The sequence below is a fragment of the Numenius arquata genome, chromosome Z (genome assembly GCF_964106895.1).
Source record: "Numenius arquata chromosome Z, bNumArq3.hap1.1, whole genome shotgun sequence".
In the NCBI taxonomy this organism is placed as follows: Eukaryota; Metazoa; Chordata; class Aves; order Charadriiformes; family Scolopacidae; genus Numenius; species Numenius arquata.
In genome coordinates, this window is record NC_133616.1 from 14277869 (window position 1) to 14294997 (window position 17129).

Here is a 17129-nt window from a genome sequence, read left to right on the forward strand (position 1 = left end):
CAGTTTGAATTTTGAAATGCTGGGAAATCAAAAGTAGCTGAAGGTATTGGGGGCCACACAGCTCCGTTGCATGGCAGGGAGATCAGTGCGCTGTAAATTTTTAGGTTTTTTTACCTATGGATGTCTAATAACTCATACCAGATGCTAGTAGACATATGTATTTCATGGGCTGATAGAGTATATATGTAGTAGGTTATTACAAACAAACCTCTAGGATTTCCTACTGTGAACAAATTTTTGTTACAAAGTTTACTTTTCTCCTGTTGCGCTATGGAAAAATCAAATAAGCTCTGCGCTCTTACTGAAATAACTGTTCACACAATATACAACCTTATAGATCCTGTGTTACGTCTGGTGCATGAGGGGAAAATATTCTGTGCTCCCATTTGCTTTTGATGATCTTAGATACCTAGCTGATGAAATAATGGGGGATCACAAGAATTCAAATATAATGTGATTGTGTACTGTATATGGGTGACTTCAATACAAAGAATCAATTAAAACAAATGGTAAGGTGGAAAGCAGTCAGATGGTATAAAACCTTTCCCTAATCATCTCATTTCCCTAATGGATTTCACAGAAGAGAACTCCAGGGACTTTGTGTAAAGGGAAATAACAAATAGATACCTTTCAGTATTCTGAGTTATTAGGTAGGCTGCTGATATTAAGTTTTCTTTGTTTTTGTTTTTTGTTTTTAACAAGCATTGAGAAGGGAGAGCATGACACGAAAAGCTCTCCTGGAAGTTTTATATTTCCTTGTAAAATCTGATATGTAGCTTAGTACTTAGTGCTAAAAACAGGAAGCTAGTAAAGGAGACGTGCCATTATGACTCAGCTTTAATTCGGAGGAACAATCCTACACCTGATAATTTAAGTCTGAATATAGGACTCTCCGTAGTTCTTTTTATAATGTGGATTGTAGGTACTATAAACTGATCATACAGCTTTTTCTATTATCTGAAAATGGCAACACTTTCCTCTTTTGAAATATTTCAAGTGCTTTCAGTTATTGTAGCAGCCCTCATACTGACTTTTTAATTGTTAAAAAGTGGTTGGTTTCTCCAGGGAGATGTGAAGAACAGCTACTGATTCTTTTTGCTTTTGAACTGCTTTGTTGCAGAGAAATGTTTACAATAGTTTTGGTACTTAGGTATTTATGCGTAATAAATAATAAGTATAATAATTATGCTTTGTGAAATTAAAGTATTTGCTAATATATAAGAACTAAAAAACTGCGAAAATAGAGTAGGTTATGTGAGGAGAGTGAACACATGGGGGGGATATGCCCACATAGTTGCACAACTCAGAATGTTTTTTGTTATTTCCCCTGTCTGTGTGGCATCCGTGCTCTAATGTAGGTTTCCTTTCTAACTCTCACAGCTTGTTTCACTTACTGAGGAGGTAATAAGGGAAGGCAAAAAAACCAAAACAAAAACAAAACCCCCAAAACAAAAAAACAATTCCTTATACTGCTCTGATTCCTGGGAAAGGGGCTGGCAAACTGCTTATTTTTCTCTACGGCATCTGGCAAGGCTGAAAATTGAAGGAAACACCACTTCTTTTGTCCTTTCTGTCAGCACCACTCCCGGTCACTTTTAGGAGGCTAGTTGGGCTTTTGGTCTGGCTGCGTTAGGGTGTTTTTACGTTTGACTTTCTTCCAGTCAGGACAGAGGAGACCAGTAGCTGTAGGTGGAGTACTTGGCTGTCCCTGCTGAGCTTGGAGCGTACTGAAAAATAGCACTGCAATTTTGGCTGTTTCACATGCAGAGTGATTACACTGCCTCTCAAAATACTGAAATGTTTGATTTTCTCAATTTATCCTCCCTAGCAAATAAGGGTATGGTAAGGATAGGTAATTAGAAAGAAGCTAAGTATTGTTCTTGGGTGTCCATGGAAAGATCTGAAAATCTGGGACTCCAGAATTGGAAAGGGCTCCTTGGATAATTATGTTGTATACATTCTTCTCAGTGGCAGCTACAATGTGTATTTGTTTCCATTCCAAAACCAATTAACTAGTTTGACTTTTGGGGAAAAGATACCTGGTTTGGTAGTCTGGGAATGCATATTGACTCTTGAAACACAACTCTTTTGCACATAGTATTGTAAAGTTGATAGTTTTGGGGATACCTAATCTGAAGAACTTTGAAGGTCCCAACTTGTTTCTCACATGATGGAAAAGCTTCGTTTTGGTAAAAGGATATTGATAGTCCCATTGTTGTAGAGTAACAAAATATCTTTTTCTTTGAATTAGATTTATTAGATAATCATATCCTGATCTAGGTCTTTAGATGTCTCTCATTGCTATGCAAAACAAAGCTTGTAAGTAGAGCTAATATCTTTTATTAGGCTAGTAAATATAGTTGGAAAAATTAGACAAGCATTCAGGCATGCAAACCCTTCTCATCACTAACATCCGAGGACCTAATTCATGTTGGTTTTAGTTTGTTTTGATTTCTTCCTAAAATAGAATTTCAGTTGCTTATCCAACACAAATATTTGCTGTGTAGCCTACTACATGCTTGGTGTACAGATGGTTTGGGGGGCTGAGTTGGGCTGCATTCTCTGTCACAATTACATAGTTTAGAACATATTTTCTTAATCCTTTGTTATCTTCTGCAACTTCTGTGTTTTCCTTATAGTTTCTAAGTGATAAGCTAAGCTTAAAAAGAACCCCAATACTTCTGTAGTCTTCTTTTTGGCTTTGTTAAATTATCTTTTGCGGTCTGCTCACTTAAAAACTCACAAACATTTTCTTAAAATATAAGGTTCCAAATGAAGTCTTGCAATTTGAGTTTATCTCACTGAATCTGAAAGGAACATCTGATTTCCTCTGCAAGGTATCGCTGTAATGATACTCTGTATCTAGTCAAAAGGCAAGGTTTTCTGCTTATCAGTTCCACACCTTCTGCCAGTTACAATACTGTCTACTTGATAACTACCACCAGAGGGAGCACGTTTATTTTGTATAAACTGGATGAACGTGGGCTAAATAGCTCTACTTTGCAGAAATTTTCCAGTGCCAAAAATAATGTGTTCACACAACTGATTTGGAAAATAGCAAATTGATAATTCAATGTAATTTTTATAATCTAGATTTGTGACAGTATCAAACACTTGGTTGAAAGTGCCTGATTCCCTGTTATTCTTTACCAGCATTATAAGGCAAATGCCATGCTTTGTGTTCTCACTCTGGTTGTGAGTCTGGGTGATTACAGTTTTGAGTTCCACCCAGCCAACAGAGGTGTGGAGCATCTGCACAAGCTGCACCTTGAAGCAGAGTCTTGAAAGTGATCTGTAACAATACATTCTGTTGCCTTCTAAGCAGTGTTGAAATCCATACTAGTGATGTTGTACTGTTGATTTTACAACTCATCTAACTTTTTCTTTGTTTTATTTTGTCCAGTTTTTTGAACTGTCTGTCACTACGGTATTCCTTTTTTTAAAGCTTTGTTTATACTTTCAGGATGATGGTGGGCCTTCACTCTGTTAATTAACATTAGTTTATGTTTTGCTGCTAATTTCAGTGTTTACAAATTTACAACAGGTCTCAACATTTTCTATCTGAAATTCTTATGAAAGTGCTGATGTTCTTGAAATAGTATTTTTTTTAATTTTTCCATGCAGAGAGAAAACCTGTAGTGAAAGTGAAGATAGCTCAGATGAAGAGTTAACTGGTCCTTCCGTGAAACCCCAGACTTCTGCTCAAGGTCCAGCTGAAGATACTGGTGATGATGATGAAGATGATGAATTCATTGGGCCACCACTTCCACCTGGGTTCAAGGATAGTGATGACGATAATGACAATGATGACACAGAGGAGGAAGATAATGTAAGTATTTTGTTCCTCTTTCGTGTTTTAACGCTTTGAGTAGACTCTAATTATGAAGTGTGCTCTTTATGATTGAATTTGCTGGTGAAGTATGACTGTTGTTTGAAATGCAGGGGTTTTGTGTTTTTTCTAATCATTATTCAAGAAATGCAAATAATTGTTTTCATTTAAAAGTACCAGGATTTTAAAAAAAAAGTATGGTTGTGAATCTCAAAGGAAATTCATCATCAGTTAGTATACATTGTTTACTCTTTTTTGTTTTCACAATATTAAAGAACTATATAAATAAATATTTTATATGAATTTTTTATATGATGTGTTTCCTAATGCATATGTAGAAGAGAAGATAGAGGTGGGCTTGAATCTAGGGAGAACTGCTCTGAGAAAATTAACTGTGGTAATTGAGGGCTTCCTTTTTTTTTTTTTTTTATTTGGTTTGTTTTTATTCTAAACCTAAATAAGTGCAGACTGGTTTGTTAGAATGAATATGGATTGTCTTTTCTATCTATGTTAAATGCAAGAGAACCCCTGACAGCCGAACTTGGGTATCACAGATCCTCAGTTGACAAATCTCTCTCTCTATTTAGTTAAAAGTTTAATGGTTTGATGTTCATTCTCCAAAACTTACTGTATTGAATATTTTATGGCAGTGGATTTTGTGTAATGTTTTTTAGCAACAATGATAAAAGTCCTTTAAAAAAGGCCTTATACTGTTGTGAACCATTTGGTAACAGATAAAAACTTGTATGTCCTGTTACACAAATATAAACCTGATACTAAAAACCAAATTCCCAGGTGTCTCAAGGGTTTCTTGTCAATTCCTCTTCAGTTTTGACTAGGTGGTCAGTTTGGTTTTTTCTTTTCCTATAAAATCTCTCCTTTTGCATCTTGTGAACTTTAAAACATAAATTTAGACTACTGAAAATCAGTGAGAGGAGCTTCTTAAGCAATGGCATAACTGATTTTTAGAGTTAGCCTAACCTTTTGTGATCACATTTTTTTTTTTTTCTGTTGATTTCTAAACTGAGTATCTCCAAATTGTTCTTCCTAATAATTAAGGGAATTTTGCATGTGTTAGAACATCATAGAGAATTTTGCTTAAAAAACACACATCAAATTAGCTAAATAATGGTTGTTCATCTTATATACCTAATTTTTTCCTGTAACTCATGCCAGAAATTATTTGAGTTTTGTTTTGCAAATCAGAATTGAAACAAGTAGCTTGTGGTTTGACCATAATTTTGTTGTAAGGCTGGATTAAAATTTGGGAAAACTCTTCCTCTGGTTCCATGGATTGTTAGAGATGTCACTTTCCGTAAAATATGTATATACCTTTCCATTGAGTGTGCTGTCCATAATCTTGCCTACTTGTAGTGAATGAGCAAAAATATTCAGTTGCATCAAAGAAAGTTTCACAACATTGGTCAAGTAAGCTATAGTGGAAGTACACTAAATATTCAGTATCTGGTTTATTGCATGATTAGTGGAAGGCTGGCATCCTTTGACATCTCTTTTGTTGAGTAATTTTGTTAAGTTCACATCAACCAGGAGTCCTATACATACTACTGTTCCAGTTTCTGGTATAATCATCTCTTTCGTCTCAGTAATGAGTGCTATATGGATTCCTGAATGTAATCATGTTTGAACTATAGATTAGTGCAAGTTGTAGCAGACTCCTTCATTTATTCATATTTATGGAATAAATGAGGTCTTGTAGGAGAAAGTAACTAAATGCTGAGCATGTTTATATAGCATAGCAGTGTGGGAGAACAGTGGTATTTAGTAATTGAGAAATTTCAGGAAGACGCATAACATCTCTTAAGTGGTAATACTATGTATTTTTGGAAGCAATCTATATGTTCCACAGGACAGGGTAAGGATTTTAGTAGTAGAGGTAGTTTGTGAAGAGAAGAGGGGGTATCAGCAACATAATAGAAAATATCGATTTCTTTTTAACGCCTCTGTGCTATAGTATTCTGTGTGCATGCTTTCTGTTGTCCTCCGTCAAAGGGCTGCACCTTAGTAGGGCTTTGTGCATTGAAATCTTTAAAATGCCATCTATTATGCATGTAAATAATTTTGGAAAAAACAACTGGATTGTTACTTTAACTTGATGTCTGTCATACGCTGATGAGATATGGATTTTTAAAAATATTTTTTAGATAATTGCTTGTATGCCTGTTATTTATGGATTCTGAGCACTGAATATAATTATTTTCACTATCTCTCTCCAAAGGGCAGTGGGCGTCTTGTTTAGTGAAATTCTTGCTTTAGTTCTGTAAACTTCTCTAGAATGCCAAACAGAAAACAATGTGTGGAAACAGCTGATTTTACTTCAACCTTTCTCAGAAGTTGCTTTGTTTGCTGTTTTAATTTCTAGCAAGATTGTGTTATTAATTTTTTATTTATATGTATTTGAATAATGCCACAACTGTCTCAATAAAGTGGAGTTGCTGGAAACCAGAGTTAAAAAACCCCAAAGAAAAGTTTCAGACAGAAAGGTAACTTGCAGACTGGTGTGATTTAAGTTCGTCTGAACTTAAGACAATAGTTACAAAACAGTCTAGAATAGATTTGGTTGAGAATAAGCAGAGCAGCAGAAATATGAGACTTGTGGGTTTTCAGTCTAAACAGTTAATTTATAACTGGGAAGATTTTGTGTCAGCGTGGATGCCAGAGGCCTTTGGGGTCTAGAGCCTCCCCTTACTGCTGCTCATGAACTCGGTTAGTTTCTTTCCTGTGAAGGGAATCAGGAAGCAGCTGTGCTTTCCTGATTTCCTGTTGATCGATTGGTGATCACAGTATGATCCTGTGAGCCCCAAGGAAGGCAGGTGTTGTTGTTATAAGAGCTCTGTGATTCCTTTTTCTTGCTTGTACATCAGGCCGTGGTTGGTATGCACGGGGGCAGAACTGGGAGAGGAGAAATGGAAAGCTCCATTGAATAATTCTTTTGTTTTGTTTCCAGATGTACGGTGAGACTGTCTCTCTTTTGTTATCATATTTTGCTGCTGAAGTAACTTCTTTAAAACACAAGTGTCTTTATTTTTGACCCTGAAGGAAACAAGTTTTTCTTTAATACTTGTATGAGTTGCAGTTCTGTACTCTGAAATTCTGTGAACTTTGTATAACATAAAATACACCAAAATACTGGCTTTACCCTGGTAGCTTTCCACTGTCTCTCAAGCCTGACTTTAGATGTGGTTTGTTTTTCCACCTTTGCTTGCTCAGTTGTTTTTTTCCTTCTTAAGAGAGACTGCCGATAGAGACATTTGTCAAAATTGCTTGCTACGAGGTTAGCGTCTTTTGAGTCTAGGGTTGGCCCAGGACTGCCCAGCTCACATTGGGTATTTTAGTGAATAATCATCAGGTGGAAGGAGTAGCTGGTGGTTATCTTTGCTGGGAATTTTTCATACTTTATTGGTATTTTTATAGGAAAATGAATAACAGCAGTTAATTGCTGAATATTTTTAATCAGCACTGTTAGTTTTTGAGTATTACACTTTCCTGTAATTTACATGTGATATGAAGTGAACATAAATTTTTTGAGGAGAGCCGTAGATATTGCATATATGTGAATTATGGCTTGAGTTAGTTTTTTCTCTGAATTTATTTAAGTTCGTCTTATACTCAAGTCTGTGGTAGCTGTTGCAAAGCATTTTTATGTATTTGATTAAATTCTATGTTAATACTGATGGTAGTTATGTTTAACAAATAAGTATTTAGATTTAATGACATATTCATTTAGTATAATTCACCTCCATTCGGTCCAGAAGTGATGATTCTTAACAAGGCACAATATGCTTGTAAGTAGTTATACGAATATTTTACAGTGCTTGTTTTGTAGTAGTGGAAGGATTACTGTTGTATCAAGTATATTGTAAGGACCATAGGTACACTTCATATAAATTCCCTCTGATATTTTCCTCTCATTGTAGCTTTCCTTTTTACATGAAAGATGCATTAATTTGGGCAATGAAGAAAATGTGAAGAAGAGTTGTCTATTTGAATTGTGATCAGTGCAGTCAAAATCGAATCTGGTTGGAGGGGGACGAGAGACTAGACAAAGCACTCATGTCAGGGTTGGTGGGCGGACAGCTTTAAATGTAGGACACAAGCATTTTTCAAGGTAATGGATGACACCTATTAAAATACAGTAGTGAGAAAGCATGTTTTTACTAATCTTTATGTGTCATTAGAAAATGTGCTGAGATCTTTAACAGAGCTTAATGGAATGTTAGCATCTTGTGACACTTCTCGCTTGAAGCAACGGGTATAGAGGTGGTGGTTGGAAGAAGTTGCTGGGTGGATTTGTAACGCTTTGTCTTCTGTCTGGAGCTTATTTACAGTTGATTCTTCTTTAGAATGGAGAACTATTTCTCCCTTCAGTACCAAAGGGATACTAATCATGTTGTAATTATGTCCCTGAAACAAGTACAGCCTTGGGCCTCTCCAAGGCCGTACTCTGATTTGGGCATATTTCCAGAATGATAGCATAGCTGTATTCCAATTTATAGAATTGTTTTGAGACACTTTTAAATTTTTGCAGAGGTTTAACAGGACATACCAGTAACACTCATTTGTTCAGAGTGGAAGAAAGCCATTTCCTGCTGATTTAGATGGAGAATTTAAGTAGACTGTAATTGCTCCAATTAGAATTTGGCTATGGTACCAGGCTAAAAATCCTGGTGTTGTAAAAATAAAGAAATGTTATGTGAATTTTTAGTCATCCTAAGGAGTTATAACATTCATGCTGAGGATTTTCTGTCCTGGTAACTACTGAATCTTATTTACCCAGTCAAGTTTCATCTTGTCTAAAGAAGAAAAAGTGAAGTAAGCTGAACAAAGCAATTTTTGTGTGCACAACAGAGACAGGAGAGTGTGAGCTTGAGGATAAGAGGCATTATTTTTTAACTATTTCTAGTCACTGGTACATTGGTGAAAAATAGGTAGCAATTACCATTGCTTTCAATTTCCTTTTGTGTTATCTTTATATATAATTATGGGAAAAATACTCATATGTCATATATGTGCTTAATACGTTCTTAGGTCTTGGTAGTATTTCTGCTGTAAAAAATCAGGAAAATGTCTTTTCTTTATATTAAACTTGGAACAAATCATGGAATTTTTGTTAAGGATCATAGATGTGATTAATAGTGGTACAAAGAATGAGATTATCTCAAGAGCAGGTTAGACAGGATTTTCAAGCTTCACAAAAATTAAAAGAAAACAAAATCAAACCCCTACATTTTTATAATGAAGCTCTGTGTGAGAATGTGAGACAATCAGTCAGAAGCTGAAAGGGAAGGAGTACTTAAGAAACTGAGAGCATCACAATGTAAAAGAGGAAGCTAACTGGGTAATACTCTTAAGGAATGTTTGTCTTTCATAAAAAGGCATGGGTGTTTGCTCGTCTCCTCTCCAGCACAGTGCCCCAGGGTTTGTGATTACCAGTTGTCCCCAGAGAAGAAGAATGTACTTATAAGATCTCTATTGATCAGTTCCGCACAGCATAGTCACACCAAGACTTCTCTGTTGTATATCATGCCATACCTTTTTGATGACACAATATTTGTCTTAAGTAATTAGTAGTATGACTGAATATGAGCAGTTTTAGAATGTTTCCTCTACAGATGGATACTTACTCCTATGAGTTTGTTTCTAGAAATATTTTGTGAGAATATATGCACATACTTATTGACTTCAAGGTACTTAAAAATTAGAGAGAGGTGACTTTGGTAGTATTACATAAAACGTGATATGGAACATAATTGTTGTTACTATTATCCTTTTTAACGAAGTTCAGAGATATTCTTATGTCCTGTTTTTACTCTTTGTCAGTTCCTTTAGAGACCGTTTATCAGGTCAGCCTGACCTGGTGGAGCTTGTAGAAAGCTTCAGGAGCTGCTGGTACCATTTCTGTATTTGGAAAGGGAACTGCCAAGAGTGATGCAAAGTGCTCTTCATCTCTAGGCCAGGTGCACTGTGGCTGTAGAGCTCCCACCCTTGAAACATGGGACCCTTGCGCTCATCTCTCCTGACACCCTTGGTTTCTTTATAGCCAGAAGATTTTGTGGAAGCTACTGTCCTTAGAGGGATAGTGGAAATGTTTGGGGTTTTTTTTCTGTCAGGTATGTTTGGCATGGGTATCCTTGAGGCTGTAGAATTCTCTGACCTACCTCTTAAGAAAAAAATTTCTAAATCTTTCTAACCATGTATTCTAGATGTGTATCTCAGTCACAAGACTGTACTTTCAATTTACTATTATTTAACAAGAATATGTAGTTGGAAATCCTAGGATCCTAATTGCATTCATGCAATGGTATATGAACGCCTGATCCTAAATATTACTTTCTTTACTTCTAGTAGAAATTGAGATCTTTGGAGGTGAAGAAGCTGAAAGGAATTTATTCTTTAAGAACCTAAAACACTTACAAAGTCAAAAGAAAGTGGTGACTACTGTCTTACATCATGCTTTTGTTGGCTGTTGCAACAAGTTTACAAAGTACTTGTATAAAGAAGCACAAATAACATTGTTTCTATCAGTGTTAGAATATATAAAATAGTTCTATATTTGGACAGGGATCTCACAGCGATACTAACACTGTTCGATGCTGTTGGTATCACTGTGGAATACATAAACGGAAGATAGGTATTTTTTTATCTGGCATATGAATGTTATCTTTTTGAAAAAGTTGTTTATACTCTAAGCAGAATAATGAGAGATACAGGTATAGAGAAGTCTTGCATGAATGAAGAAGAAAATAAAGTGGATGATAACCCATATTTGAAATATTTATGGTGGGGATGATTAAATAATTTAAAAGGGCTATATTTGACGGAAGAGTGTAAGTGACATGCAGTTACATTTCCTTTCCAAAACAAGTCTTCACAGCATTTTCAATTAACAAGTGATTTATGTTAAACTGTTGGAACTGCAGACTGCTCCAATGACATCCTTGGAGAGTGATTTTTTTGACTCCTGGGATGTCTGCTGTTTGTTTAAAAGATGGCCTTGGATTTTTATGAATGTGAGACAACCACATCTAATGTTTTACAACTGCTCCAATGGCATCTCTTATTTACAGGTGGGCACTTAGCAGTACACGGGGACTATACATACTTGGTGCTAACACTGTCCAGATTGCACAACAATCATACTGAGTTTCCTTCCTTTACACTGGCTTATCTCTTTTTTTTTTTTTTATTTTAATACATAATACAGTTATTTTCAAATTATTAGGATCTTGAATAGTATTTTGCTGAGTTACCTTCCTTGTCTGTTGTTTATAAATTTTTATTCGATGCATCATTATAAGTAAGGATTGATGAATGTTCATATAAGCAAATGCTACAGGAATATGTTATGAAATTTTTCTGATTTCCTTTCATAAACCAAACAAATTACTCTCTCCAAAGGAACTGACGAATCATAAAGAATTATTCGTATGCACTTTTGTTAACCATCCCCTTTCATGGTCCAGTCCTGAGGCTATTGAAATGTGTTTAAAGCTCTTAGTTGGATTCCAGTGAATGCACTTACTGCTTTTTTGTAAACTGCTTATTCCTTTATTCTACTAGAGGAATTTTATTTTAATTTTGAAAATTATCAGTTTTACTTCTGTTGTTTTGTAGAAAAACCTACCTAATGAGCGGTAAGGTACAAGAAAACTGAAAAATAGTCCTTTAAGATCTTATATCTATTTATACGAGGACCCTAATGTAGTTTAAAAAGTCAAGTGAATTAAATACAGCATTTGCGTTTCAAGTAAAACTTCAGCTCGTAAAGCAAAAATTATTTTCATGTCATAAACATCATGTGCAAGAACAGTGACAGTGTGATAAATTATGTAACCTTTGCTTCCCAAAATAAAAAACAATAGTTCAGACAGGATCTTTATACAGTAGGGATAAGGAGCTTTCTGTTCAGTTTTCTAGATGAATGCAAAATAGCTAATAAATAGCTATCTCATGCAACTCAGGTTCATTAGATAAAGTTGGAGAATGAGATCCTTATCCAGGTAAATACTTGTGTTGACTTCAGTGGCACAACAGACATGGACTTCCAGTTTTGTAAGTGGGACTGAGTGTGCATAATTAGTGGAACTACCGGCATTGTACCTTTGCTTTTACACTATTGATGAGACACAAGGCACAGACAAAACGTAGTTTGCTACTAACAGAAGAAAGGCGATTTGTAACTTCCATATTTATTTCCAGGTTTAACCAGTTTAACAGTGTTTAGTAAATAAAAATGTATGGTATTTTGAAGCAAAGCATGCTCTCAAGGTGCAAATAGGAGCTTACAGAACTGAGCAGTCTTCTATGTGTGAGAGCAGTGACATGCTCCCAAAATAACCGCTCCGCATTCTGGGCAGCTTGGGACAGCAGTACACTCCACACAGGCTAGTTAGGAAGGGAGCGTGCTGCAGGGGCGTGGGCAGGTTGTTCATTCTCTGTTGTTGTGTCTGCATTGCAGTTTATACACAAGTTACCTAGCTGGTACACAAGTTTGAATTTATCTATATGTGATGCTGTTAATGTTTGACTTAAAAAAAATTCTGATTTCTTTGATACACCTTAACCCAAATATTGCTATTTTACATCAATATTCTTTCTTTCCCCCCCACAGATTGCAGTAGGGGGGCAGTGAGAACATCTTAGATGCATACCTGGAAGGTCTATTTGTCTTGCATAGTTTCTGCAGCCCTCTTTAGCAACTAGCTTGGAACCAATTTTCAGAGGAAATAGTATTATGTAAAGATTTTGGTTGGGATTATTTAGATCATTGCAGTGAGCACGTGTACATTCTTGTATGGTGAAACACAAGGTCTTAAGTAAGGATTGGACTCAATCATGGTGGACCTTTTACAGTACAGAAGCCCTGTGGGTCACCTTTCATATAATAATGAGTATGAATGCAGGAAATAAATCCTGGAAGAGCTATAGAAATTAGGAATACAACTTACTTTTCTATGCATGACCGAAATTAATTCAAATCATGTCTGGAATGAAAGCAAAAGCTAGAGTTCTCTCAAATATGTGAGTTGTTTGCGTGGATATGCTAGAAAGCTTGGCTTGTTTTTTTAAGTCAAGTATTTCACAAATGTCACAAGATAGGTGATATTTCCCCATCACTTACTGTGCGGTGTGGATTTGTGGGTTTGTCAGAAAGAGCTGAGAATCTTTATTCTAGAGTTGCAAAGTTCTGTGAATCATGACAATTTTTATACTAATGTCTGTTTCTACTAGCTTATGTGAATTAGATATTCTCTCCCTATTAGTTAGTATAGGCAAATCATAGGATTTAATACTTTTTTTTTTTAATTTAAGGAGGGAAACAAAAAAAATCAAGATATTTCTTTATGTTATACATATAGCCTTCTTCCTTTTTCCCTCCTGTTAAAAAATGGAATGGTCAAGTTTGGAAGATTAGTTGAAGGATGGAGAAGTTTCTTAGGATTTATGCAGCAACTCCAATCTTTAAAAAGGAGTGGGAAAATAGAGCTGAATTTTTAACAGAGATTTCCCATGACAGTTTTCTTTTTCTTTTATTTCAATTTATTAAAGTATGAATGATTTTTTGATTGAGTTTGACAATGTAGCTTTTGCATATTGGAGTCCTTGATTCTTCAGACCTTTCCTCGTATAGGAGGAAAAACCTGTTCTGTGGCCAAAATGTAATCAGTGTGTGTGTGTTGCGTGTGACTTTGTATTGACCACATGTAAAGTGGATCATAGCTGTAGACTGCATCTTACCCAGTGCTATATTAGAAAGCAGGTGGACGCCATTCTTTTCCAAGTTTAACCAGGTGATTATGACTTAATAGCCATGTTCACTGTTTACCTATTGGTTCTTGTGAAAACAATGATGATCCTAAATCTCTGGAGTTTCAGAGCAAACAAAATCTTACGGCAGGACAAATGCAAACACAGTAAAAAGGAGTCTATAGATAGTACACTTCTACTGCTGTGTCCTGTGACTTGGCAGTTTCTCATTAGGCAATTAGAGGGATTTAAAGCCTCCTTGACCCCTGACTGTACTAGTCATAAACTGTGCTAGTTTATGCCTGTTTTGAAATACTAAAAATGGACGTAATAAAAGACTTCAGTTTTCTCAGAATATGCAGAGATTACCTGCTTATTTTGCAGTTAGTCTTTGTCTCCAAGAGACAACTACCAAAAATGGGTGACATGTTTTCTGCGTGTTATTGAACCTTCATCTCTGGGCCTACTTTGAAGCCTGCCTTTATATTTATTGTAGGTTGAGTAAATGTCTTGCTTGCGAATGTTGCGGTTGTGCTACACATGTGCAAGCACAGAGCAAATTTTGTAAAAATGCTGAGTTGACAGGACCGAAAGAGCTGAATTAGGAGTAGAAGATCAGATTTCATTCAAAACCCAAACTGTCCATAAGTGTTATGACTGATGCAGACAGTTTAATTGAAAAGGCAAATCATGTCAGCATTAGATTTCAAGACTAATTTGGAATGCTTTGGAAGAGGTGAACTCTAATTCTTCATATTAGGAATATTCTAAGCAGAAGGGGAAAAATTAGAAAACTAATTAATTCTTAAACTTTTGAACTACATCTGAATGGCACTTAAAACAATTCTTCAGACTTTCAGAATTTCAAGCACAATTTTCAAACTAGAATCTTTCAACTCTTTGATTAAGACAGAACATAACATAGATCTCTCTATATCAAGAACGTGCTAGGCTTCACTTAAAATATAAGTTGGGGTGAGAAAATCATAGCTCATAGAATATTTACTGTTTCTTTCTCAAGTTGGTATTTTCCTAGTTGGTATTTCCCATGCATCATCTGGATTTATAGAAATTTACCTGCCTTTTTCTGACCATCCTGTCAGAACTTAGGGTCTCTTGGAACATGCTGTTCTCTGCAAAGAAAGCAGACTTTCGTATCAGGCTATAACCACATCTGTAGGGATCAGCTGGCTTTCAGTGCTACCAGGTTTGTAACCTTTTTCAGTACAAGTAGTCAGTTTATGTCTCCTGCAAAGGGAATGTCATGACGTAACTGCCTTAAATATAAGAATTAACATATTTCTCAGTAACATTCCTTCTTCAAGTACATTAATTGTATTACTTCTTTTTCTACTGAGTTCAAAACAATCACAAATGGAAATTCAAATTAAAAAATAATTAGCTTAATCATCCTCAATGTCTGCAAATCGCACATACCTATTTTACAAGACCACTGTGACACAGAGCGCTGTATCATTTTAAAGACAACCCCTTCAGCAGATAGAAGTATGTGCGTCATCCAAAATTAAATCCTAGAAATAACAATGCCAGAGCAAACCTCACAGTGTATCTTGATAGAAAATAGTTTAACAATTACGACATGGTTCTCTTTTCTGCTAACGATGGAGTAACTTATTTTAATGACTTTGTTTTAATTTTGAATTTATTACCTTTCTTTTCACACAAGACCTTCAGAGTTGTTCCTCTGTTCTATGATTAAATGCTGCCTTATCTGGCAGTTTCTTTGCTGATGGCAACCAGTTGCTTTGGGGGTTTTGTTTTTTCTCTGTGACAGACCTGTGCTGTGTTGTAATTGATATTTCTTCCCAAGGTGCCTAGTAGGGATCAGGCATCCTGTTGATCCTCTGTCCCCTTCCTGCTTGTATCCCTATCTGGTGACTCCATGTCATATTTTTGTCCTTTCTGAAAAGGAATCTCTGAAAAATGAGGTTTTAAAATATTAAATAGATGTTTCTATTTCTATTGTGATAGTGCAAGCCTTTAAGTTATAAAGTAATAAAGGAAGTTTCTGTACTTAAGAACTGCAATTTTAAAAGCAGATCTTTTAAATTTTCTCTAAATTAATGGTATAAATAATACCAGGCTTAGTCCAGTTGCTGTCCATAAAATATTTGTTTTAGGGAACACCATTATGATACACTGAATAGACAGTAAATTTATGAGAAGGCCCAATGGTAGTTTTCTGTGATTTCCTGAAGTCTTGTAGTCCAAATTAGAAACTGCAATCAGTGTTTGAATGCAGAATGAGCAGTAGTCAACTAATTCACTGCTTTTTCAGCAAAAAATGATAACTCCCCAGAGGAAGATGAATGTTGCTAAATCTAAATTAGTTATAACTATGCTATTTATAATGCTATTTTAAATCAGCATCTGCCCAAATCACATGATAGTTATGAAAACTAGTTCTACCCTGTCAAAAAATAATAGTTGTCAGCTGTAGTTAAATTCTATGTAGTTTAATGCAATTTGCATTAGTTTACCTCTTGGGAGTTGCCTCATAGTGTAGGAACTAATGGAAGCTGCTACCCTGTCTGATACTTTTAGGGAGAAACCTCATGATGGAGCCTGCAAACAAGTTTGAGTGAGTGGCAGAGTATCATAGAAATTACTGAACTTCTCTGGCTGATTAGGAGACATTAGCTGCATCTTGAAGTACTGTATAAAGTCAGATTTATAATAGCAGGCCTTTTATAATGCAGATCATACACAGCAGTTAGATGATACAGAGATGAATTCAGCAAATAAGAATCAGTAATATGAGAAAACACTTAACAGTACAATAAATCAGTGGGATAAGAACAGAGTGTGGATCCTCTGCTGTTTGTGAGGGAGGGAAGTGTCAAAAGAAGAGTATTACTCTAAGTATTAATCAGAAAACTATGGAAAGAAAAAAACAATGAAAATGTGGGATTGCGAAGATTAATTTTTCCTCCTGCCACTTATGTATGTATCAAACCTACTTGCTTTTTAAGTATAGTAAGCAGTTTAGTTCAAAGCTGTTTGTACATATTGCAGTTTTCGCAGATTAAAAAAAATAAATAGGGAGTGACTGAGGCACAGATAGTCTAAAAGAAAGATTATTTGTGGTTTTAGTCTTTCTTTGTTAGGAAGTACGTCTAGCAGGCCAGGAGCTGATATGACAATCCAAACACATGTACAGAATGTTTGTATTTGAAATAAGATGAATAAATGGTACTTAATTTATCTTTAATCTGTAACCACTCATCTCTCATCAAAGAAAACAACCCAGCTTTGGATATCATAGGTTTTTTGGAAAACGCTGTGTGGCAGCCCCTGCTAATGCACTGCCTGACTTCGGTCTGTGACATCGTTCTTGCTGAAAAGGCATGGAGGAGATCTGAGGCACACTGACAATAATCTCTCAGCTTGGAAGGGCTCATTTTACAATGAGAAGGGCTCACTGTATAAATGGTAGGCTTAACATACCATACCTTGTTATAATTACAAGTTCTAAGGAGGTCATCTCGGGTCTTGCATCCATTGGGGTAGATGG

At 35.7% G+C, this 17129-nt stretch overlaps 1 protein-coding gene across 1 annotated transcript in view; it reads left to right on the forward strand.

The window, feature by feature from the left end:
• WDR70 (WD repeat domain 70) overlaps nucleotides 1-17129 on the forward strand; it is a 135895-nt gene that overhangs the window by 3753 nt on the left and 115013 nt on the right. The window contains exon 5 of the mRNA XM_074166134.1: nucleotides 3625-3829. Within this exon, the coding sequence (XP_074022235.1) occupies nucleotides 3625-3829 (205 nt within the window). The remainder of the gene's footprint in view (nucleotides 1-3624; nucleotides 3830-17129) is intronic.